General features: G+C 47.2%; 1 protein-coding gene across 1 annotated transcript in view; it reads right to left on the reverse strand.

Moving 5' to 3' along the window:
- Window positions 1-1,195: 1,195 nt before the first annotated feature.
- EFCAB11 (EF-hand calcium binding domain 11) overlaps window positions 1,196-20,044 on the reverse strand; it is a 122,396-nt gene continuing 103,547 nt past the window's right edge. The window contains exon 6 of the mRNA XM_028507532.2: window positions 1,196-2,250. Within this exon, the coding sequence (XP_028363333.1) occupies window positions 2,175-2,250 (76 nt within the window). The 3' untranslated portion in view covers window positions 1,196-2,174. The remainder of the gene's footprint in view (window positions 2,251-20,044) is intronic.

A 20,044-nucleotide genomic window follows, 5' to 3' on the forward strand; every position in this document is an offset into this window, starting at 1 on the left:
GGCTGAGGTGGTGGCTGTCAGGTGTTTGCACTGTAGTTCTGTCCCTATCCCCTTGCAAGACTCCTGGCAAGAAGGCCACTATACGCCACCCACACTGAAGGAATGCGGGGCTGTGCTGCTGCTCTCTGAGGGCAGAGCACCTACGTTCTAGGGGCGCTCTCCTTCCCAGGCCGGGTGCCAGCCAAGTCGTTTTCCTCTAGGAAAGAAAATAGAGTGGCTGCCCAGCTCTTACAGACTCCCTGCCCCACACCAGCCCGGGACCAGCCCGCCCTCGGGAAACCCCGGTGAGTACTCAGTGCCAACATCCATACCCTCTCGGTGAACCAGGGTTCACTGTTTCAGGGGCCAACCAAAGCCTCGTCCCGGGGTCTTTGCACGTTGAACTGGACACACCACAGGCCAGCTGCTTGTTAGAATGGTGTGAGGCTGACAGTGGGTATGGCCCAGAGGCCGAGTCCGGAGGTGCTTGTCCTCATTGCCCTGGAAACCCGGCCGCACCTCTCCCCTCCCAGGGTCAGACCCCGTCAAGTAGCCTCCCACTTTCCAGACCCCCTCTCTGCCTAAGCAAGTGTGAGTAGGTTTCTGTGACACCAGAAGGAGCCCCAACTAATCCAAAGTCAAGGGAATCACCCAATACAGCTGCCTCTTACCTCCCGTATCAGCTGGAGAAAGTGACCCCTCCCCTTCTGACCCGTTTCCCGGGAGACATGAGGTCCAAACAGTGATCGCAACAGGAGGCTCTGGGGTTCCGGCAATCACTAAACACTGGCACTTGGCGTGGTGCCCTAATTTTGATATTTTAGAAACTGAAAATCAGTGTCATTTATATATCAAAATAAGGACCAATGTTTCAACTGATGATGAAAACACTTGTTGAATAAAACTCTATATCCAAAATCAGAAAGACCTTTTCATCAGCTAGAACAGCTTGAGCTAAAACGCAGATGATACTCAGCGATACCGCCCTGGCCCCATCGGCAGCAATAGTCTCAGGCTGCCGGAAGAATTTTGAAGACAGTTGGGTTCCCATACACCCTTCACCCAGCTCTCCCTGCCGTTAGCCTTTTCTGTGGGTATGACACATTAGCCACCATTAATGAGCCACTACTGTGCAACAGTGTGAACTGAAGTCCGTACTTCATTAGCGTGTACCTAATGTCCTCTTTTATTTTAGGATCTCATCTGGAATACCAAGTTATGTTGAACTATTATGTTTATTTAGGCTCCTCTGATTCACGACAGTGTAAGACCTTGTTTTCACTAGGTTTATCTGTTAACAATTTGTGTTAGAAGTATGCTTGTTAACGGTTCTATTTTACAAACTTACATTTTTACTTGATCTTGAAATACTTAATAATTTTATCATTTGAATTACATTATCTTCCTCATATTGTTGATGTTAGCAATTCTGAAAATGCAGAGATAAAACATTTGTATTGAGGGTTGCTGTTGATCTAAAACACATGCTGAACGTCCAGTGTCACAGTCTGTGTCCCAGTAGAGCAGTTACTGGCCCAGGCCATCACAAATTTCTGCAGACCAGTCCTTCCCCCAGCATCTTCCCTGTGCTGTCTTTCCTCTGTGTGCGGCGGGGGAAGACTGACTTACTGGTGCCAGCCCAATCTGGCTTCCGTCCTGCACAGCCAGGGCCCTGGGGCCAGTTCGCAAGGATGCCTTTGACTCTGGGTACATCATCTTCGAGAAGACTGAAGGCTTTGTTTCTCCAGCGCCTTGCTCATTACTTGGAACACAGTGCGCAGGCGCCACAGGGAGGCGCTGTTATTTGTCCGACGGAGTTGAATGCATGAAGGAAACGGCCCCATCGGCAGGGAAGAAGTGGCTCCTCTCCTGAAATGAGGAACTGATGAGAACCAGGGAACCCGGGAACCTGGGCGGGGTGGCCAGGAGTAGTAGGGGAGCGGAGCATCCTGGCCTGCACAGTGGGGGGTGAGAGTGACAAGGAGGAGATACTAAGCTGCATGGACAAAAACTAAGGGACCCTTAGAGGACTCTGAGATGCTAGAAACTATCAGCATCAGAAAACCACGATGGAGAGTTGAAACTCAAGTGTGTATGAAGCACTAAATTTTTGGTGGCGTGATGTCGACATTTAAGCACATTACAATCTATCGGTGTCCCCAGAGGTTGCCATGAGCAGGTCCCATAGTCAGGCCTCATTTCTGTCCACAGTTCATGGCGTATTCGAAGTCTTTAAAGCTGACGTGGCCATCCGAGTCTTGATCTACTTCCCTGGAAAATGAAACAAGAAGTTATTTACAGGTTATTTTCATCACACTTGTGCATCGAGAATATATCACATCAGAATATATCCGAGTGTTTCTGTGAGAGGCGCCTATCCATCTACTTGAAGGCTGAGGCTGATGCCTATTTTTTCCTTACATTGGTAAGTGGGACGGAAAGAAAAAGGCATTTACCAAAACCTATGGAAATGATGTCTTCAACCCATTTGAAGAAATGAAGCCAAATGCACAGGTTATGTACGAGAAGTGGGAATGAGGTTTTTTACAGTCATCCTTCAAATTCTCTCCAAGATCCATCAGTAAATGTATATATGCATTACCCAACAGGAACGGGTAATAAGCCAGTAAGAGATCGGCACATTTCAGGAACGGTGACTGACATCCTGCGTTGTGCTCTGCCTTTACCTTCTTCCTCTCACCCAATCGGCGTGCCAGTGCTGGGCCGGGGCCGCTTTACAGACAGAAACAGGTTAAGTGATTCCAAAGACCACATTGCTGGTAAGGGGCAGCCTTGGAAGTAAAATCAGGATCGTTGAACTCCGCAACCAGGGCTCTACACTCTCCTGCACGCTGCCTCCCTACGGACCCAGGACGTCCAGGAGAGGCGGCCGGATTGCAATTTCCTCGTGGCTAAATCTAGCTCCCGGAGTTCTCGCTGGCTTCATCTGTCGCCACCTCATAAGCTCTGTTACATCCTCACCAATACCCATCAACTTTTCTGGCTTCCTAAAAAGAGTGGTGAAGATGTGAACCTCTGGCTGGTCAGCTGAAGGTGTAGGTGGCCTCAGCTGGGTTGACCCTGCCTGTCCCTAGAACCAGGGACAGGAGCATTGCCACCTGAACAGGGAGCAGAGAAACGGCACCCACGTGGGCAGGATACTGCATGTCAGAAGGGCACACTGGCAATTAGGGCGTAAGCAGCACAGTCAGCCGTTACCAGTAAGAGTCATGTTCATTGAAAACCACTATTTGTGAGGATAGCTGATGAGTGGCGGTCACAACTCCTCTTTGGGGGACCATTCTAAGACAATGCTTTACATCCTCGTGCAAATCATATCCTGTCGAAACAACAAATGGTTTCGACCATGACCATGACACAGGGCTTTTTAAAGCCAAGACTGGCCCAAGTAACAGAGCCACTAATCACTGTAATAGTTTTAAAGCAGGCTTTTAAAATATTGAATTCTAAAATAAACTTTCTGAATATTTCATGCCAAAGTCTTTGAAGTCTATAATGGTTCTGGATAGAGCAATGATAATTTTTCATTCTTTTGAAGTAGAGAAAATCCCCACTTCTCTGCCCCAGGGCAAAACCATGTTGCAGTGTGTTAGTATAAAATGATCGCAGACTGTGGAGGCCATTATTCTTGTTACTTCTTTCGGTGAAATATACACGACAATTTCATGCTATACAGGACCAAAAGCAGAACGCCAGATCTCTTCTAAGGGATTAGAAATAATCAGTATCACATGTTACTGACGACAGAATAGAAACCATCCCTTTTATTAAATTAGATAATTGAAGATTCTTAATGTTGCCTACGTATTTTTTTCCCCAGGAACTGAATTAGATAAATGGTTTTTTTTTTTCTTTCTGCTCTGAACTGGTATGGTTGAACTCTGCATCTCAGAGGGTGACTTACGTGGATAACCTAGAAAAGTCATGCTTAGAATAAACAGCTCCTGATAATATTTTTTTTGGTGTGTTTATTCGCTTACTGAGATGCCGCAGGCTTGTAGAAAAGGGAATCCCTCTGCCTGACTTTCTCAGTAAATAACCCTCATTGAAACGGCATTCACTTCTTATTCTTCCTGCCGTCTCTGCCACAGCAGTCCATCATAAAACGGGGACAGTATAACCAAGAGGTGTTAAAATGGAAAAGTTTATTCATAAGGTGTGGAGTGGCATTTCATTCCCCCAGTGAATAGAGGGACGTTATATTTATATTTAGAAGGAGGCATGGTAAAGTGTTTCGCCTTCTGACGTTTCTTCCTCATCACACATCTGTATGAGCAGATCTGGCTGTCTCAGAAGAAATTCACATTTCAGAGCTGTGATTTTAAAAGCAAAAATATAAGCAAAAATATACTTTTTTTTTACACAGCAGAAGGAATGAAAATCCAGAGGCGGAAGGTTTCACAGCACCCACACTCGAATCCCTGTGCGAGCAGAGAGCAGATGTGGCTGGTGGGTGGGATTACGGGTGGGCGGGCCGAGGAGGAGGAGAAATCGTCAGCAGGTGGGACAGTTGGAGTGTTTCCGTTTCCCTGGCAGTCAGACCCAGAAGGAATCTACGCTGGCGGTGAAACTTGAAGGTGCGGTGCAGTATCACCGATGTGCTTCACCACTGGAACACTCCGCCACCCTGCGTCCCGGCTGGAAGTCACCTCTGGGAAGACAAGACCTTTCTCCTGTTCGCTGCGGGGCCCCACCTCTCAGTGCAAGGCAGGCTGCACCCGTGTGCAGGGAGAACGGATGGGTGGAGCTGAGGAATCTGGAGAAACAGTGGACAACGTAATGGAGCAGCGACGGTCCTCCAGGAGGCGCAGGGGATTCCAGAGAGAGGAGAGCACCCCTGTTTCTGAGGAGTCTGGTCACTGGCCAGGGAAATAATATGCACTGGAGCAGGCACCTGGGAACCCCCACTCGGGGACCCGTAAGCGGTGTCGGTTCTGGCGTCCGTGCCCAAGCGCCTTTGACACACGCCGACTCGGTATGAGCGAGACCAAGGGAGAGACGAACTCTGGAAGATGAGGCTGCAGAGGAGAGCACGGGATGGGGGGGACCGCCCAGTGGCGGGCTGAGTGTTTTAGAGGTCAAGAGCAGGAAACTGGACACCAAGAGAGAGCCCTGGACCAGCCTGCCCTGCAGTACGTCCATCCAGGTGAGCGAATACTCTCTCACAGGTAAGCTGGCCTTTGAAGAACAAGGCAGGTGCTAGGGGCGCCGACCCCCCAACACACACACACATACACACAGTGAAAATCTGCGTATAACTTGACTCCCCCAAAAGTTAACTACTAATACCCTACTATTGACTGGAAGCCTTATCAATACTATAAACAGTCAATTAACATGGATTTTGTATGCTCTATGTATGCATATGGTATTCTTAGAATAAAGTAAGCTAGAGAAAAGGAAATGTTACTTAAAAACCATAAGGAGGAGAAATTACATTGACGGTATTGACTGAACATAAGCCACATACAGGTGGACGCGTGCAGTCCAAACCGGTTTATTCAAGGGTCAACCGTAGACATATAGACAAGCTTATGTTTCTGAACTGGCTTATCAAAGGAGCTAACAAAGTTTGCACAGATGTTTAAGAGAAACAGAAGTTGTCATTATTAATAAGAACTGCTTTTAGAAATGCAGGTCCACTGAAGTCGAAGACTTTCTGGGTTGCGTGTTTTTGAGATGCAGAGGAAGACCCAGGACTGGTGCTGGGAGCAGAGACCCCAGAGAGCTGAACTGCCCCATGTCACTCCATATGGACAACTTAGGCCCGTCTGGCCGGACGGTGCAGAAAGAGGGGGCTACCGAGAGGGGGAGGCTGGGGTCCTATACAAGAACTGGCCCAAGAAAACCCCCCACGGTGCCATGATCAGAGGTCCTGCAGTTAGCGGCTGTGTCTACTGTGTGCTTGCTGGTATGACCTCTCCCCTATCTTCGCCAAGGGGTGCAACACACTCTAAGTGGGGACAGTGCATTTGGGGTGTCTGTGCGGGCTTGGGTGATGAGTTCGGTCGGAGTGGGTGCAGGAAGAGGGGAAAGGCGGGTGCAGAACAGTAAGACCACCTATCAACTGAATGAATTCAGAGAGACAAGATCTCATGAGCCATAAGCTGCCCAGAGCTTTGCAGAAAACCTTGGGAGTGCGTTACAGTCCCACAGGACATGGAACAGGGGCTGCAGGCAATCCCACCTGGACTCTGCCATGCAGGAAGACCTCAGTCGCCACCGGGATTCATCGAGAATCTCAGGCAGGACCGGTCTCGGCCCCTGCAGCAGAGTTCCGACAGTCGTCAGAACTGACTCATCATGTAAGTGGTTACGGTTGCTTCCATCAGCATGAGCTTTAGCATTTGCCTCTTCCACATCCTGATTTGTTAAGCAGGATTTTGTTCTCTCCTTCCTTGTGGTGCTGTGCGGACTTCGACAGCCCGGCCCAGAGGTGCCACCGTGACCCGGGGCTGAGTGAGTAAGCCCACCCCTAGGGGCCAGGGTTTCACACCCTGAGCCTTTCATCAGGTTAAGCCATAGTGTTGCTCTAATACGCTCTCAAGAGAAACGTAAGTTGTTGCTTTTTTAATTTAAAAAATGTGTAAACCATGACTATTTCTCCCAAGTAGTAATTTTTTTGTACAAAATATTTTCATCACAACAATTTCTTGTAATGTTTTGAAAGTCCTTATTTCTTGGAAAATAGTTTTTGCTGTAAAATAAGTTGGGAGTACCCCATGGCCAGCTCTCCAAAGCCAGATTTCACACTGGAATAACTGCTTTTGCCCAAGTTACTTAAAAGAAAAAAAGAAAGGAAAAAAGAGGAAATTGTTGAATTTCATTACATTAAAACAATGAAATATTCTCTATTAAAATGATATAAAGACTATAAAAGTGACATTTTTCAGTGGAAACAAGAACACAAACTAAACTAATACATATATTACACTTACACATCTATATTTATTTGGGTAGAAGTTGAAGGTCATATACTCAACAGAAACTTTGTCTTATGAGTAATTTGTCTTAAAATATTCTTGCCGTGGCTGGCGTAGCTCAGTGGATTAAGCGTGGGCTGCGAACCAAAGTGTCGCAGGTTCGATTCCCAGTCAGGGTACATGCCGGGGTTGCAGGCCACGGCCCCCAGCAACCACACATTGATGTTTCTCTCCCTCCCTCCCTTCCCTCTCTAAAAATAAATAAATAAAATCTTTAAAGTATTCTTTAACATTGATATCTTTTCTTTTAAGATTTATTTATTTATTTATTTAGATATCAATAAATTTATTTATTTATTTAGATATCAATAAATTTATTTATTTATTTAGATATCAATAAATTTATTTATTTATTTATTTAGATATCAATAAATTTATTTATTATTTAGATATCAATAAATTTATTTATTTATTATTTAGATATCAATAAATTTATTTACTTATTTAGATATCAATAAATTTATTTATTTATTTAGATATCAATCAATAAATAAATAAATCTTAAAAGAAAAGATATCAATGTTAAAGAATACTTTAAAGATTTTGTTTATTTATTTTTAGAGAGAGAAGGGAGGGAGGGAGAGAAACATCAATGTGCGGTTGCTGGGGGCCATGGCCTGCAACCCCAGCATGTGCCCTGACTGGGAATCGAACCTGCGACACTTTGGTTCGCAGCCCGCGCTCAATCCACTGAGCTACGCCAGCCAGGGCTACATTGATATCTTTTTCAACTAGAGAATTTTCTTTCTTTTTAGTCTGAATTGTCTAGACAAGTGACCTTATTTCTCAAGTATAAATCCTCAATAGCTGGAGCAGGGTTTTTCATCCTCAGCATGGCTGACGTTCTAGGCTGGACGGTTCTTTGTCATGGAAGCCGCCCTGTGCAACGTAGGCTGTTTAGCAGCGTGCCTGCTTTCTGCCCACTTGGTGCCTGTAGCACCGCCCCCTTCCGCAGCTGTGACAGTCAGCATCATTTCTAGATGGTGCCAACTGTCCCCCGGGGAACAAAATCGTACCTCGTTGAAAACCAGTGAGTTAGGCCCGGGCTGGAGAGTCAACCTGCTACCCCAAGGCTGTGTGTGGGTTTGATTTCCAGGAAAGGCACACCCAAGAGTCAACCAGTGAAAAGCGTACATAAGTGGAACAACAAATAGATCTCTCTCTCCCTTCCTCCCTTCCTATTTCTAAAATCAATCAATAAACAAAGAAGAAAACTGCCGAGCTAGAGGAACCAAAGTTGGAGGCAAATTGTGGAACATTCCAGCTACACCTGCACTTACTACAAGAATGGCTTTAAAGATTTCTTTTTTAAAAACAAGCGACTTGAGGGGCAGCCGAGCCATGCGCGCTTCTTGGGAGGAGTCCGCAGGCAGCAGCCTGGCCATCGCGCAGGTTCAGCGCGGAGCGGGAGAAGACCCCACTCCAGAGGCCAGCCCCTGGGGGTGATAACACAGCCAGCGGCGGCAGGCCTGTGTGTCTGTGTTCCCAGCGAATACACTGACAGACAGCAATTATTTTGAGTCGCCGAGATCGTCACACAGGGCTTTGGAAGTTGACACCGTATTGATTGCCCTGAAACATAAATGGGAAGTTTAATGTGGAGGCGAACACTTCGATGAGAAAAGTTTTCTTAGGGGAACGTTTGGGGTGGGGAAAAGGGAGAGAGACTCTCTTTCTTTTTGATTCTTTATAGAATAAGTCAAACTGAAGTCAAAACTGCCATTGTGTCAGGGGCAAAGCTGTCATACTGACTGAAGGGTGAGAGTAGAAATCCCCCTCTAAGCAAGGAGCCCCCCCCCCCTGCTGGGGAGGAGCGGACCCGCCCCACGAAGATGTGATGCTCACGGCTGCTCCCCCAGCAGCCTGCCTCCTGCGGAGCGGCTGGTTCTTCTCACCGGCGTGCTTGCCTCTCTTTCATCCAGTGGGTAATGTGTTTATTACTTTCCCCCTTTTAAAGACGCGTGTTAAGAAAGCCATTCGGACGTGCAGGAAAGATCATGGCAACCTGCAGGTGATTCCTGGTCTTGCCTCGGCCCCCCTGACCGGCGTGTGCTGGTCTCCCCTGGTGCCCCACCTCTCACATCCTCCGCCACCTTTTACTCCCACCACAGCCTGCAGTCCCTCCCCTGGGTGGCACTCTGCACCCAGGGCCTCCAAGGTTTGCTCTAACACCTGGGCGCTGTGGCCCTCTCACAGACCTGGAAGATCTGAAACTATGACAAAAGGAGTCAGTCCCACAGGTAACCCTTGACCAAGGAGGGAGCAGGCGCTGGTGGACGAATACTCTCTCCTGCCCCTCGGGTAGATAACTCAGAGGTCGTTCTCTCGGCTCACGGTTCCAGCGAAAACGAGCTCCGGTTGCTCGCGGAAGTACCAGCCTGGGTAACAGACCCTTGGGCTGGCTTTGCCTCCTTCTCCGCCCCACTCTTGCTCCCCGAGGCTACTCCCCAAACAAACCACCTGCACGCAGGCCTGCATCTACAGCTCCGGATTTCAAAGGCGGAGCCCCGGCGAGGGCACGTGGAAAGTTTACTTAGGAGATGCGGTTCTCCTGGGGCAGTTTCAGTGCGGTTCACACGCCTTTCAGGTTCTCAGGCAGGTGAAAGGGATCTCCCTACTGGAAACAGTCTCTTCTCTGATCTAGAGTGTTCTTCTATTTTGAAAATGATTTTAAGAGCAAATTAAATATTGCCTTTAAAAAGAGCTCTGATGTTTAAAGTTCTAGGCAATTGAAATGTCAGAGTGAACTGGGAAAATGTAACAGCAATCTTCTCTTCTCCGTCTAATAGGCATGTCTTATTTAACAATATTTAGTCTGTTAACAGTGCATAGCATTATTATTAGACATTAAGTATTCCTCCTTCATGAGGACATTATAATCCTTCATATAAGCAAGTTCTTCTGCCTTTTGTATGCACAGGTACAGCCAGGGCCTGGCCACGAGCAGGTGGTGGATTTGGCCATTCAGGATGAACTGTGAAGGATAAAAGGATCGCAGACTATAAACAGAGAATGACACAAGCCAGGCGACACTTTGGCCTCATTAGGACCTGGCTCCTCCTACCAGATGAAGGACGCAGGGGACAATGTTTGTTACTGACCCAGCAGCCAGCCGAGGCAGCGGCTGTGAGTGGTGGGGATGGATCCGCACCCCAAGCTGCAGAACTGGGGTTCGACGGGGCCCACGCCAATCATTATAACCCCACCCTCCTTGCCTAGGAATTGTGTTTGAGTGGAGAAAGAAGCTGTTTCATTGGACAGCTGGGATGCAGAAGTGAGGCTGGGCATCACAACAGTCCTTTCTCCTACCATAAGGGCGCAGTCTTCACAACAGTTCTACGATCCAATGGTGCACTGATCCAAAAATGTATGCACGTGTTTTTAAGTGTCGATTATCAGCCCAAGAATGGAGTTATGCTGGGTGAGGGGAAGAGGCAGAAGAAGAGCGGAGTGAGCTGGAGCTGAGTCACACCACGCTGGAGGCTGGAGTTCACTGGTTTAGGCTGTCTGAGATGGATTTCCTGCTACTCGCAAATAACGGTGTCCTGATACACCAGGCATTCCGTCGGAAATCTCCTGTCAACCTTGCAATACTCGGAACTTGGTAGACATGGAGCAGACGCGCCATACAGATAGTATTTTTGAGATGATTATTCCATTTTGAAAGGAACGCTAAAATAAGCCAGATTTCTCTTCTGGTACTACTGCAAGATTCTGGATTACTGTCCAGAGTCCTGCATTCTAAAGAAGTGACTTTCTTCCTGTATCCAAGAAAAATCTCCGTGCACAGTGCCTTCACCGCGGTCATGTGCCAAAAGGGGCTATTGATGGGGCCCATACGGTTTTCTCCCTAGAGAGACAGGATAGACTCTCTAGTCCAAGAAAAATAAAAGGGAAAAAATAGATGTAAAATGCAGCTGACAAACAGGGCTAACCATAAATAATGACTCACTTTTTGCTATTCACTGTGTTTTCAAAACGAGACTCTTATTTAAAGCTAGAAACACTTGGAAAGGAGGAGAGTGTAATTTCAGCGTGCCTGACTACTGACTCCCGTGGGCACGTGGACAAACGCCATCAGCATACGGCCCGAAGTCTCGTTTCCAGCAAATGGTTTCATATTCCTTCTCCATCAAGGGGTTTAGCAGAGCTGCTCATAAGCAGTGACCTGATCTGTTTTCTCGGTTTGACTCTCTGGAAGAGAAATCGGGATGTAAGAAAAGAGCACGGACCAGACAGCTTTAAAGATAAAGAGAAAAAATTAAAAAGGCAAACAGAATATCTCTGAACTTGTTATAAAAAGTCTCGTTCCTGGACTTCTGGGGTGCTGGATCTCCGACTCTTCCCCCACGCCCCAGCTGTGTAAAAGGAACCCTCTCCACGTGTCACGAGGCAGGGTGACCCTCCAGAAACAGCCCGGTTGTGAGCTATCGCCTCCGCAAGCCTGCTGTCAGGCAGAGTGACCCTGGGCTGGTCTCCTGGCCACTGTGAATCTCAAGGGTCTCCCTTGTCAAGCTGAACGACTGAGTTATGGCTGAGACTCGCTGTAGCTCTATGTGTTGACGGATCTGAGTTGCATGTTATCACGCCGCCAGTGGCTCTGTACACAGGACATTTTAAAAAGCAATCCAGCTCCTGCTGGCCACGTTAGCCTTTAAAAAGCAGTCTGATTCTTTAATCCTGGGGACAGTTGTTAAAGAACCGTAAACACATATAAATGCAAATGGGGGGAAAAAAGCTGATCCTACCTTCAATAGAGTGAAATATGAAGGGAGATAAAGCCATTTCTATTTCAAATATATAATCACTTCAGCTGCGCTATCTAGTATCATCTTGAACTTGATTATGAGATAAAAGAAACGGGACAGAGATGGCAATCATTTAATCTCTTAAGAACAGCTATTCCGAAGAGCTTTCACTCTGTGCTCAATAGATTTCTGGCAGGTTATGATCCGGCTAGAAAGAAAGCATAATGATGAGGAAAATTATGTTTTCAATAACACACACTTTTACAGTACAAGTCCTTCCACAAAGGAGGCAATAAAAGGAACTCTGGCCACTTTAACAGATGGTGTAATGGCTCAGTGCACAGCTGTGCCCTCTCTGAAGCAACAAGTTCATGTCTTTGACTGGGGGTTTAGCAAGGAGCTGAACTTTCAAGTGCCACGCAGGAAAGATTACGTCCTTCCAGACGAGAACGCTGAGTAGCAGTGGGCTCTCGGGCTGGGGGAGAGGGACTAAAAGAATACGGCTTAATGAGCTTCATTTTGCTAATGCAACAGGTAGAGTGGAAGTCAAAATATGAACTCCAGACATCAAGCCACTTATCGGTGCCCTGCTAATAACTTCGTTAGCCACGGTTTGACAGGAAGCCTGCTATTTTAAAAGCACATTTTCTCGGAGTCGGAAGACACCAATTGTCAGACAATGCTTATTTTCTCTAATAGCATAATATTTTTCGAGTGGAGTATATTTTTAATGTGATAGAGAGATTGTAGGGTTTTTTGTTTGCTCATTTTTTCTGTTTTAAAGGAAACTGATACATTGAACCAAAAGTTTATCTGAAAAAAGTAAGAAGATTCAGAAGATTTTTTTCAAAAGATAGTAATATCAAAATAAACCCAAAATATAAAGCCTGGCTAATTAAAGCAATGTGATTATGACCCAGGAGTCAATGAATGAGAAGAACACGTGTTCACAGGAATTCAGCAAAGGTTGAAGGAAGCATTGCCAGTTCCTGGGGATGCAGCAGGTTGGCGGGAAGAGGGGCTGGGGCCACTGGCTACCCGTTTGGGGACGGGTGGAATTTGATGCCACCCCAGAGCCTGCCATGCGTTCAACAAAGCTCACCGCCTTCTCTTCCCGAGGGCATAGCCACGGCCCGTGGCTAAGCCTCCCTTGCAATTAGACACGGCTGAGAGGTCTAGCAATGGGGTGATCATAATTGGAGAATACAGGAACAAAGAATATCCATTCCTCCCTCTAATTAGGGGCACTCCCGCGTCAAAGGTGTGCAGGACCCCATCCTGAGGGAGGCTCTGACGTGTGAGCAGGCTCACCAGGAGGCCACGGGGTTTATGCCCTAGAGCTTGCTTACAAGAATGTTACTTGGAAATTCTAGCAGGGCACGTTTTTCATTAAATGAAGATGCAGAAATTTACAAAAAAATTAGATTTTTTTTCTGTTTACACTTTAGTTTTAAATAGGACATTTGGGAAAATAGAATTTTGACATCCTAGCCCATTTCTCATTGGTGTGCACCACCGAGCCAGCAGAAAATCTGGTCTTGTTTCTGCATAATTGTAACAAATTATTTATGTTTTCATTTACAACATGCTCCCAGCACTTAAAACCTCCAGGTCTCTGGACGATGGTAAACAGCATAAAAAATGAATATTTGATAATGAAACAATTCCCAAAGATTATCGGAAGCACTCTATTAATAAAAATCCACCTATAATCATCAGTCACACCAAAGGAGATGACCACGAGGCCTTCATATGAGAGCTTCAGAAGGCAGAAACGAAGGTTCAGAGGGCACATGGCAAGTGTTCGGGTAACTATGAAATGCACAGAGAATGTCAACACGGCCAAATCAATCACATCCTAGGCTCAGACCGAGGGACTGCAAGTACAAGTTCAGGGGGGCTATTTCAGGACTGAAATCTGGGAGTGCTTCTTCGTACAACAGCTAGAAAACAGGACTTGTTTTCTATCCTTGAAATGACAATTCTCAAAGTTGGTACAGGCGTGGGGAAGAAAGGGCAGGTACCCGCCTCAATGAGGTCTCGAGAATTGCACATCACACCCCCCTGCCCCAACCCCGACAGGCCTCTCCACTCCCGCCCAGCATGGGGCCAGAAGCTGGCGAGGGCCTGCCTTACAGGATGGGTTGGGGGGTGGGGAGAGGAATCTTCAGAGTTCTCAGCCTGAGAACAAAACCTGGCCACGAGGGGTATCCATGTGTACATCTCTGAGGGACACTGGAGGTGTCGGGGCGCTCCTCCTAGCCTTGGGGAGAAATGGCTCTCTCCCAGAAATGGCCACACTAATACCAATTTCAGGGATTCAAATCACTGGCCCCATCCAGCGTGACATTTCCTGCCGATTATCTAGTCTCCCGTGCCTCCAGGCAGGGCCCCGTCATTGATTACCGAGCGCCTCGGCCACTGAAAAAGATCTGGATCATCATTAAAGACATTAAGTGTTGATCCGTGCTGGCTAAGTGACTTAAAAGGTTCGTGCCCTTCCAGTAACAACTCAGAGAGGCTATTTCAGGATATTTATTAAACGAGTTAAGTATTTACATCAGGCCCAAGCACGGAGGCACAGCCGCGGAGTGCACAGGTGTGGGAAGATGAAACCAAGAGAATCTATGTTGGGGGAACTCGGCTCCTGCTGTTTCCCAGAAGCGGATGCTGAGGACCCGCCGGATGTTTGGGAAGTGAGCCTGAGGTGGGCAGACAGCCGTGGGTCCTAACCATCACCTACACAAATCTTTTTTTTTAATTTTATTTCTTTATTTTTAGAGAGGGAAGGGAGGGAGATAGATAGAGAAAGAAACAGAGAGAGAGAGAGAGAGAGAGAGAGGGAGAGAGAGAGAGAAACATCAATGTGCGGTTGCTGGGGGTCATGGCCTGCAACCCAGGCATGTACCCTGACTGGGAATCCAACCTGCGACACTTTGGTTCGCAGCCCGTAATCAATCCACTGAGCTACGCCAGCCAGGGCTACAAATCTTTTTAATGTAGCTGCACTACGGCAAACAGGAGAAAAGTTCGTCCACACGCACCGCAGACATTTTCCTTCCAGAGCCGCAGTCTATGGAAAGCAGTGGTTAAGAAACAGAGAGACAATCTAGGAAATCTCGTTCAATGCCTCAAAACTAAAGAAAATGGGTATATCACACCTACAGTGGTCCCTGCAATTAAAATTTTCATGCACTAATAATAATGCATCCTACCCCACAAGTATTTCTCTGGCCCCTGGCACACACTGTGGTAGAGGAGCCCACACTTTCTTGGAGGGGACAGCAGTCCATGAACAGCGGGCCACCCGTGCTATCAACGTTGTGGGTTTCCTCCTCACCAGGCTGCAGGCTTGCAGCCGGCAGAGACCACACACACCTTGTTCACTGTGCTTTTCCTAGCACTTGACACAGCGCCTGTCACACGCTGGCATCCAAGAGACGTGTGCTGAATACGCGCACCTGTGCACGGAAAGTTTGGAGACGGGAGAAAAGAAGCATCACTCGCCATCCCGTGATCTTAAAATAATTGCTACGATCATTTCAGTGCCTTCCCTTCTAATTAACATAAAGACATTTTCTATCCTGTTATTCTGCACATAATATAAATATCCCCCCCACTGTTTGAGTCTTCATTATTTTCATTCTTTAGTGGAGCTATGTAATTCTATCCAATGGATTTATAATAATTTCCTTATTTGCTGGACTTTTAAAATACCTGAGTCTTTGCAACTGTGTCAATGAATACATTCATCAATGCTTTTGCTCCTTAGAAATAGGTCCTTGAGTTCATTTACTCATTCATCGGACACACCAGGTGCCCCTGATGGGCCAGCCAGGTGCACTGGGTCCTGAGGATGTAAGGCAGGCGGAGAAGACACAGAGCTCCTGGCAGCTTTAGTCCAGCCAGGGAGAGAAGTAAACAGTCCTACACACACAGTAAAACCACCAGTGTGCTAAGTGCCCTGAAGGAGGGAGAGGAGGCGCTGTGGGAGGGTGGGATGAAGGGACTGGCCACGGGGGTCAGGGGAGCAAGCCCTGCAGTTGCCGATGGGGGCTGAGAACTGAAGGATGAGCAGGGACATGGTTAAGGGGTGACGACGGCAGGGGAAGAGCTTCCCAGGCAGAGGGAACAGCCCATGCAAGGGGCGCATGGCAGGAGAGAGCAGGGTTCCTTCACGGAACTAGGAGAAGGCACTGTGGCTGCAGTACAGAGGGAAGATGAGCCTGGAGAAGAATGAGGGTGGAGGGGGAATGCGGCGCAAGAGCTCAGGACCTCGTGAGCCACTTAAGGATTCTGGCTGTGACCCGGAGGACGATGAGGTTCAGGATGTTGAAGTTATGCGTATCCGTGAGACAAAGAATATGGACATGTGGGCGGGTGCTCCCCTATTTCGATACCCTCTCAATGAGTCACATGATACCCATACACATGATTTTACCCTTCATGGCCTCATGTTTCTCACATATAAAAAGACAGCAACATATTTAGGGTCAGGTCCAGCTCTACATCTCTGACTTCACAAGCTTGGAAAAAAACACACATGCTTTTCACTGAGATTCCAGTCCGGCTTGGCCATCCTTTGGGAAGGAGTAAAAGTGAAAAGAGAAACAAACTCACAGAGAACAAACGGATGGTTGCCGGAGCGGAGGGAGCAGGGGGAACGGGGAAGGGGATCACGAAGTACAAACTTCCACTCACAAAACAAGTTCCCGGGGATGTAAGTACAGCACAGGGAGCATAGTCAGCAATATCACAGCACAGTAACTACGCGTGGTGCCAGTCACTAGCTTACTGTGGTGACCCCTTTGTAAGGCACACAATGTGGACTCGCTATGTTGCCCACCTGAAAGTAATGCACTGTATGTCCACTGTAATCGAAAATAAAATTTAAAAATACTAAGTAAATAAAAAACAGTGGATCGAAACTAAAGGTGGGGGGGGGAGGATTCCATTAAAAATAGTATCTAAAACATAAAATACCCTGGGAATACCTTCGTAAGAAACAGGCTGAACGTGTGTAAAGAAAGCTACGAGCCCCACAGCGGCACACAGAAGGACGCTGAAAGCGCGGGGGGGGGGGGGGGGGGGGGGGGGGGGGGGGCGTGCCCTGTGCGTGTCCCTGGACGGGAAGACCAGGCACTGTCGAGACGCCAAACTCTTCCCAATTAATTTACAGGTTGCATGCAATTTTCATCAAAACCCCAAAGGGAGCTTTTTGGAACTCCACGGAAACGACTCCGCCGTTCATCTGGAAAATGAACAGGCAAGAATGGCCGAGAATGATTTGAAGACGAGAAACACCAGGTTTCAGAATGTAATGCAGCAACTGTGGGGGAAGGAGGGACGGCGCCCTCAGCGTCGGAGGAGGAGACCGAGGGGACAGAGCGCAAGACCTGGAGAGGCCTCCTGGCGTGTGAAAAACGCAACGCAGAATGTGACCATGGATTGTTATTCACTATTGTTCAAAGGATTACTTAACAAATGATCATGGAAAAACTAGATAGTTTTTTTTTAAGATTTTATTTATTTTTAGAGAGGGAAGGGAGGGAGATAGAAAGAGAGAGAGAAACATCAATGTGCGGTTGCTGGGGGTCATGGCCTACAACCCAGGCATGTGCCCTGACTGGGAATCGAACCTGCAACACTTTGGTTTGCAGCCCGCACTCAATCCACTGAGCTACACCAGCCAGGGCAAAACTAGATAGTTTTTTAGAACAAAAATGTTTACATGATTACCCCATGCTACATAGCAAAATAAATTCCAAAAATATTAAAGGGCTAAATGGTGTTAAAGGTCGTACCACAGATTCAAACCAACCAAGAAAATGGAAGTGATTATTAATTTGGTTTTTAGATGAGGAATATTATCTTAGTATAAAAGCAATGGCAGAAATTGTGAAGGAAATGGTATAGATATGGGTACATGAAAACAAAATTTCTGAACATCAAAAGTAATAAAAATAAAAAGAAACCAATAAACTAGAAAAAATAAATATAATAAAATTGAAACTGGTAAACATTTTCACTACAGAAGAGAAAATGGACAAATGACATTAATGGTTTAATTCACAGAAGAGGGAATCAAACGAAATAATAAGCATGTGAAAATATTCAATATTACTAGCAATCAGTGAAATAAAATAAAAAATGAGACACTATTTTCCCCTATTAAACTAGCAAAAAGATTTGAAAAATAAATTAACATTCAATCATTGGCAAGAAAAAGGTGAGGGGTAAGTGTTGCCAGAGGGTGTGTCATTTGTTTATTAGGTGATTTAATACGAAGAACTGGGTCCTGGCCAGCGTGGCTCAGTTGTTTGGAGTGTTGCCCCCTGAACTGAAAGGTCATGGGTTGCAGGTTCAGTCCCCTGTTGGGGCAGGTACATCAATGTTAATCTCTCGCATTGATTGATATTTGTCTCTCCCCACCCCACCCCCTCTAAAAATCAATGTGCATGTCCTCAGGCAAAGATAAAAAAAGAATTAGGAGTCATAAAAATGATAAAATAAATAAGGCATTCCTACATTTAGGAGCTGCTCCTAAGCAAATAATTCCAAAGTACAGACAAGTATGTTGATTGTAGGGTTATTTATAAAGTGAAAACAGCAAGATAATTGAAAAGCATGGGCCATAAAACTCTCATTTACTGTAACAACAAAAACATGGAGAGAAACAGGAAACAATAAATACCGAAATATTAACAAGTACCTTCGATTTGACAGAAACATGGTTGGCTTTTGTTTCCTTTTCCTTACTTTTCTCTAGTTCCAAAATACTCTACAGGGAGCACTCCGCACTGTAACCAGGAATCCCTGACCCCGCCCAGGCACACCTGCACGGGCGCACAGAGCCAAGGGCACACGGAGCCGTGCGTGCGTCCTCCACACCCACCCCCTCCCCCACCCCACCTCACCTCGCCTCACCTCTGCCAGCCTCCCCAGCGAGCAGCGGAGAGCCAAAGGAAAATTCATGCCTGATAAAGTCACTTGGAGCGTGATGGCCAACAGGGGAAAAGCACGCAGCGCTCCGAGGGCTTACGTAACATGAGTTTATCAGAAAGGAATGAAAAGAAAGTCGTCGCGGATGGAACGACTCAAGAAACAAGAGTGTTCCGACCCGCGGAGGGGAGCGGGCTCCCGGGCGCCCCGTCTGGGTGCGCACTGCCCCGAGGCCCCTTCCTTTCGGTGACCGCATGGTCTGGCTATTCGGCCCACTTGACACTCCTTGGTAAGGAGTATGTCCCTGTATGGAAGTTGTTCTGCAAATCACCTCCCTGGGGGAGAAGAAAACAAAACAAAACCTTTTTCTTAGTTTGGATCAAGCAGGGATAGAGCAACCCTGAACTTGGCACTGGTGTGAGGATCTCAGGAGCATGGTGTAGAACAAACACCCGGAGAAGGCAGCTGGCCATCTTTCTCCACCCCCACCCCCCCACCCCCATCCCTTTTTTGCCTCTCAGTCCACGACCTGCTGTGTCAAGGGCTTCAGACTGTCACCTGTCAGTCCCAAATGCTCCGGTGCACTGGGAGAAAGGCCACTTCTAACCTGCCCACCACACCTTCAAATTCTGACCCTCTCTCCGTAATAAGAGCACTAGTCACTTTTTCCTGTAGGGGACTTTAGAAACCACCCCACTTGCTCTTTCCACATTGCAGATGAGGAAGTCAAGGCTCAGAAACTTTCCAGAGGTCACGTATCCAGTTGGCAACAAAACCAGATAGAAAACCAGGACTCTTCATTCATAGCACAGTCCTGTGCGCCCAGCTAATGATCTGGGCTTTCTGAGACCAGGGAGACCTTGGTCAAAAGTCCACGTTGGGCTGATGCTGCTACACAGGAGGAAAAGCCGCGTTGCAGAATGCCTCCACTCAGAGCTCTGCACGGCGCCCCCTGCAGCACGAGGAACGAGACACCAGGACTCCTGCCTTCCAGCTCCTCCGTCATTCTCGGTTTACGTGGGCCTAGGGGTCACCTCTGGGACCAGGACCGCTTTGCTGTGCAGTCGGTCGGGAGCTCTGCACAGCCCTGCAGACTTACGGGCTGAACGGGACCTGGACCTGGAAGGCCCCCCCCCACCAGGACATCACACGGAATGTCCTCCCCAGAATGGCTGAGAGACAATTCCCAAAATTCAAGGGTGGGGGGTGGGGGAAAAGCACATTTCAACATATCGGTACTTCAAAATGATACAGTAAGTGTACAATTGAAAAATTTCCATGAAAGTTCTTAATTATGCTGTTCTCCCACAGATGCTGGATTGTGCTTCAGAAAAGAGCCCTTAGCAAAGCTTGAATTTAACAGAAGCACTG

The sequence above is a fragment of the Phyllostomus discolor genome, chromosome 1, assembly GCF_004126475.2.
Source record: "Phyllostomus discolor isolate MPI-MPIP mPhyDis1 chromosome 1, mPhyDis1.pri.v3, whole genome shotgun sequence".
Taxonomy (NCBI): Eukaryota; Metazoa; Chordata; class Mammalia; order Chiroptera; family Phyllostomidae; genus Phyllostomus; species Phyllostomus discolor.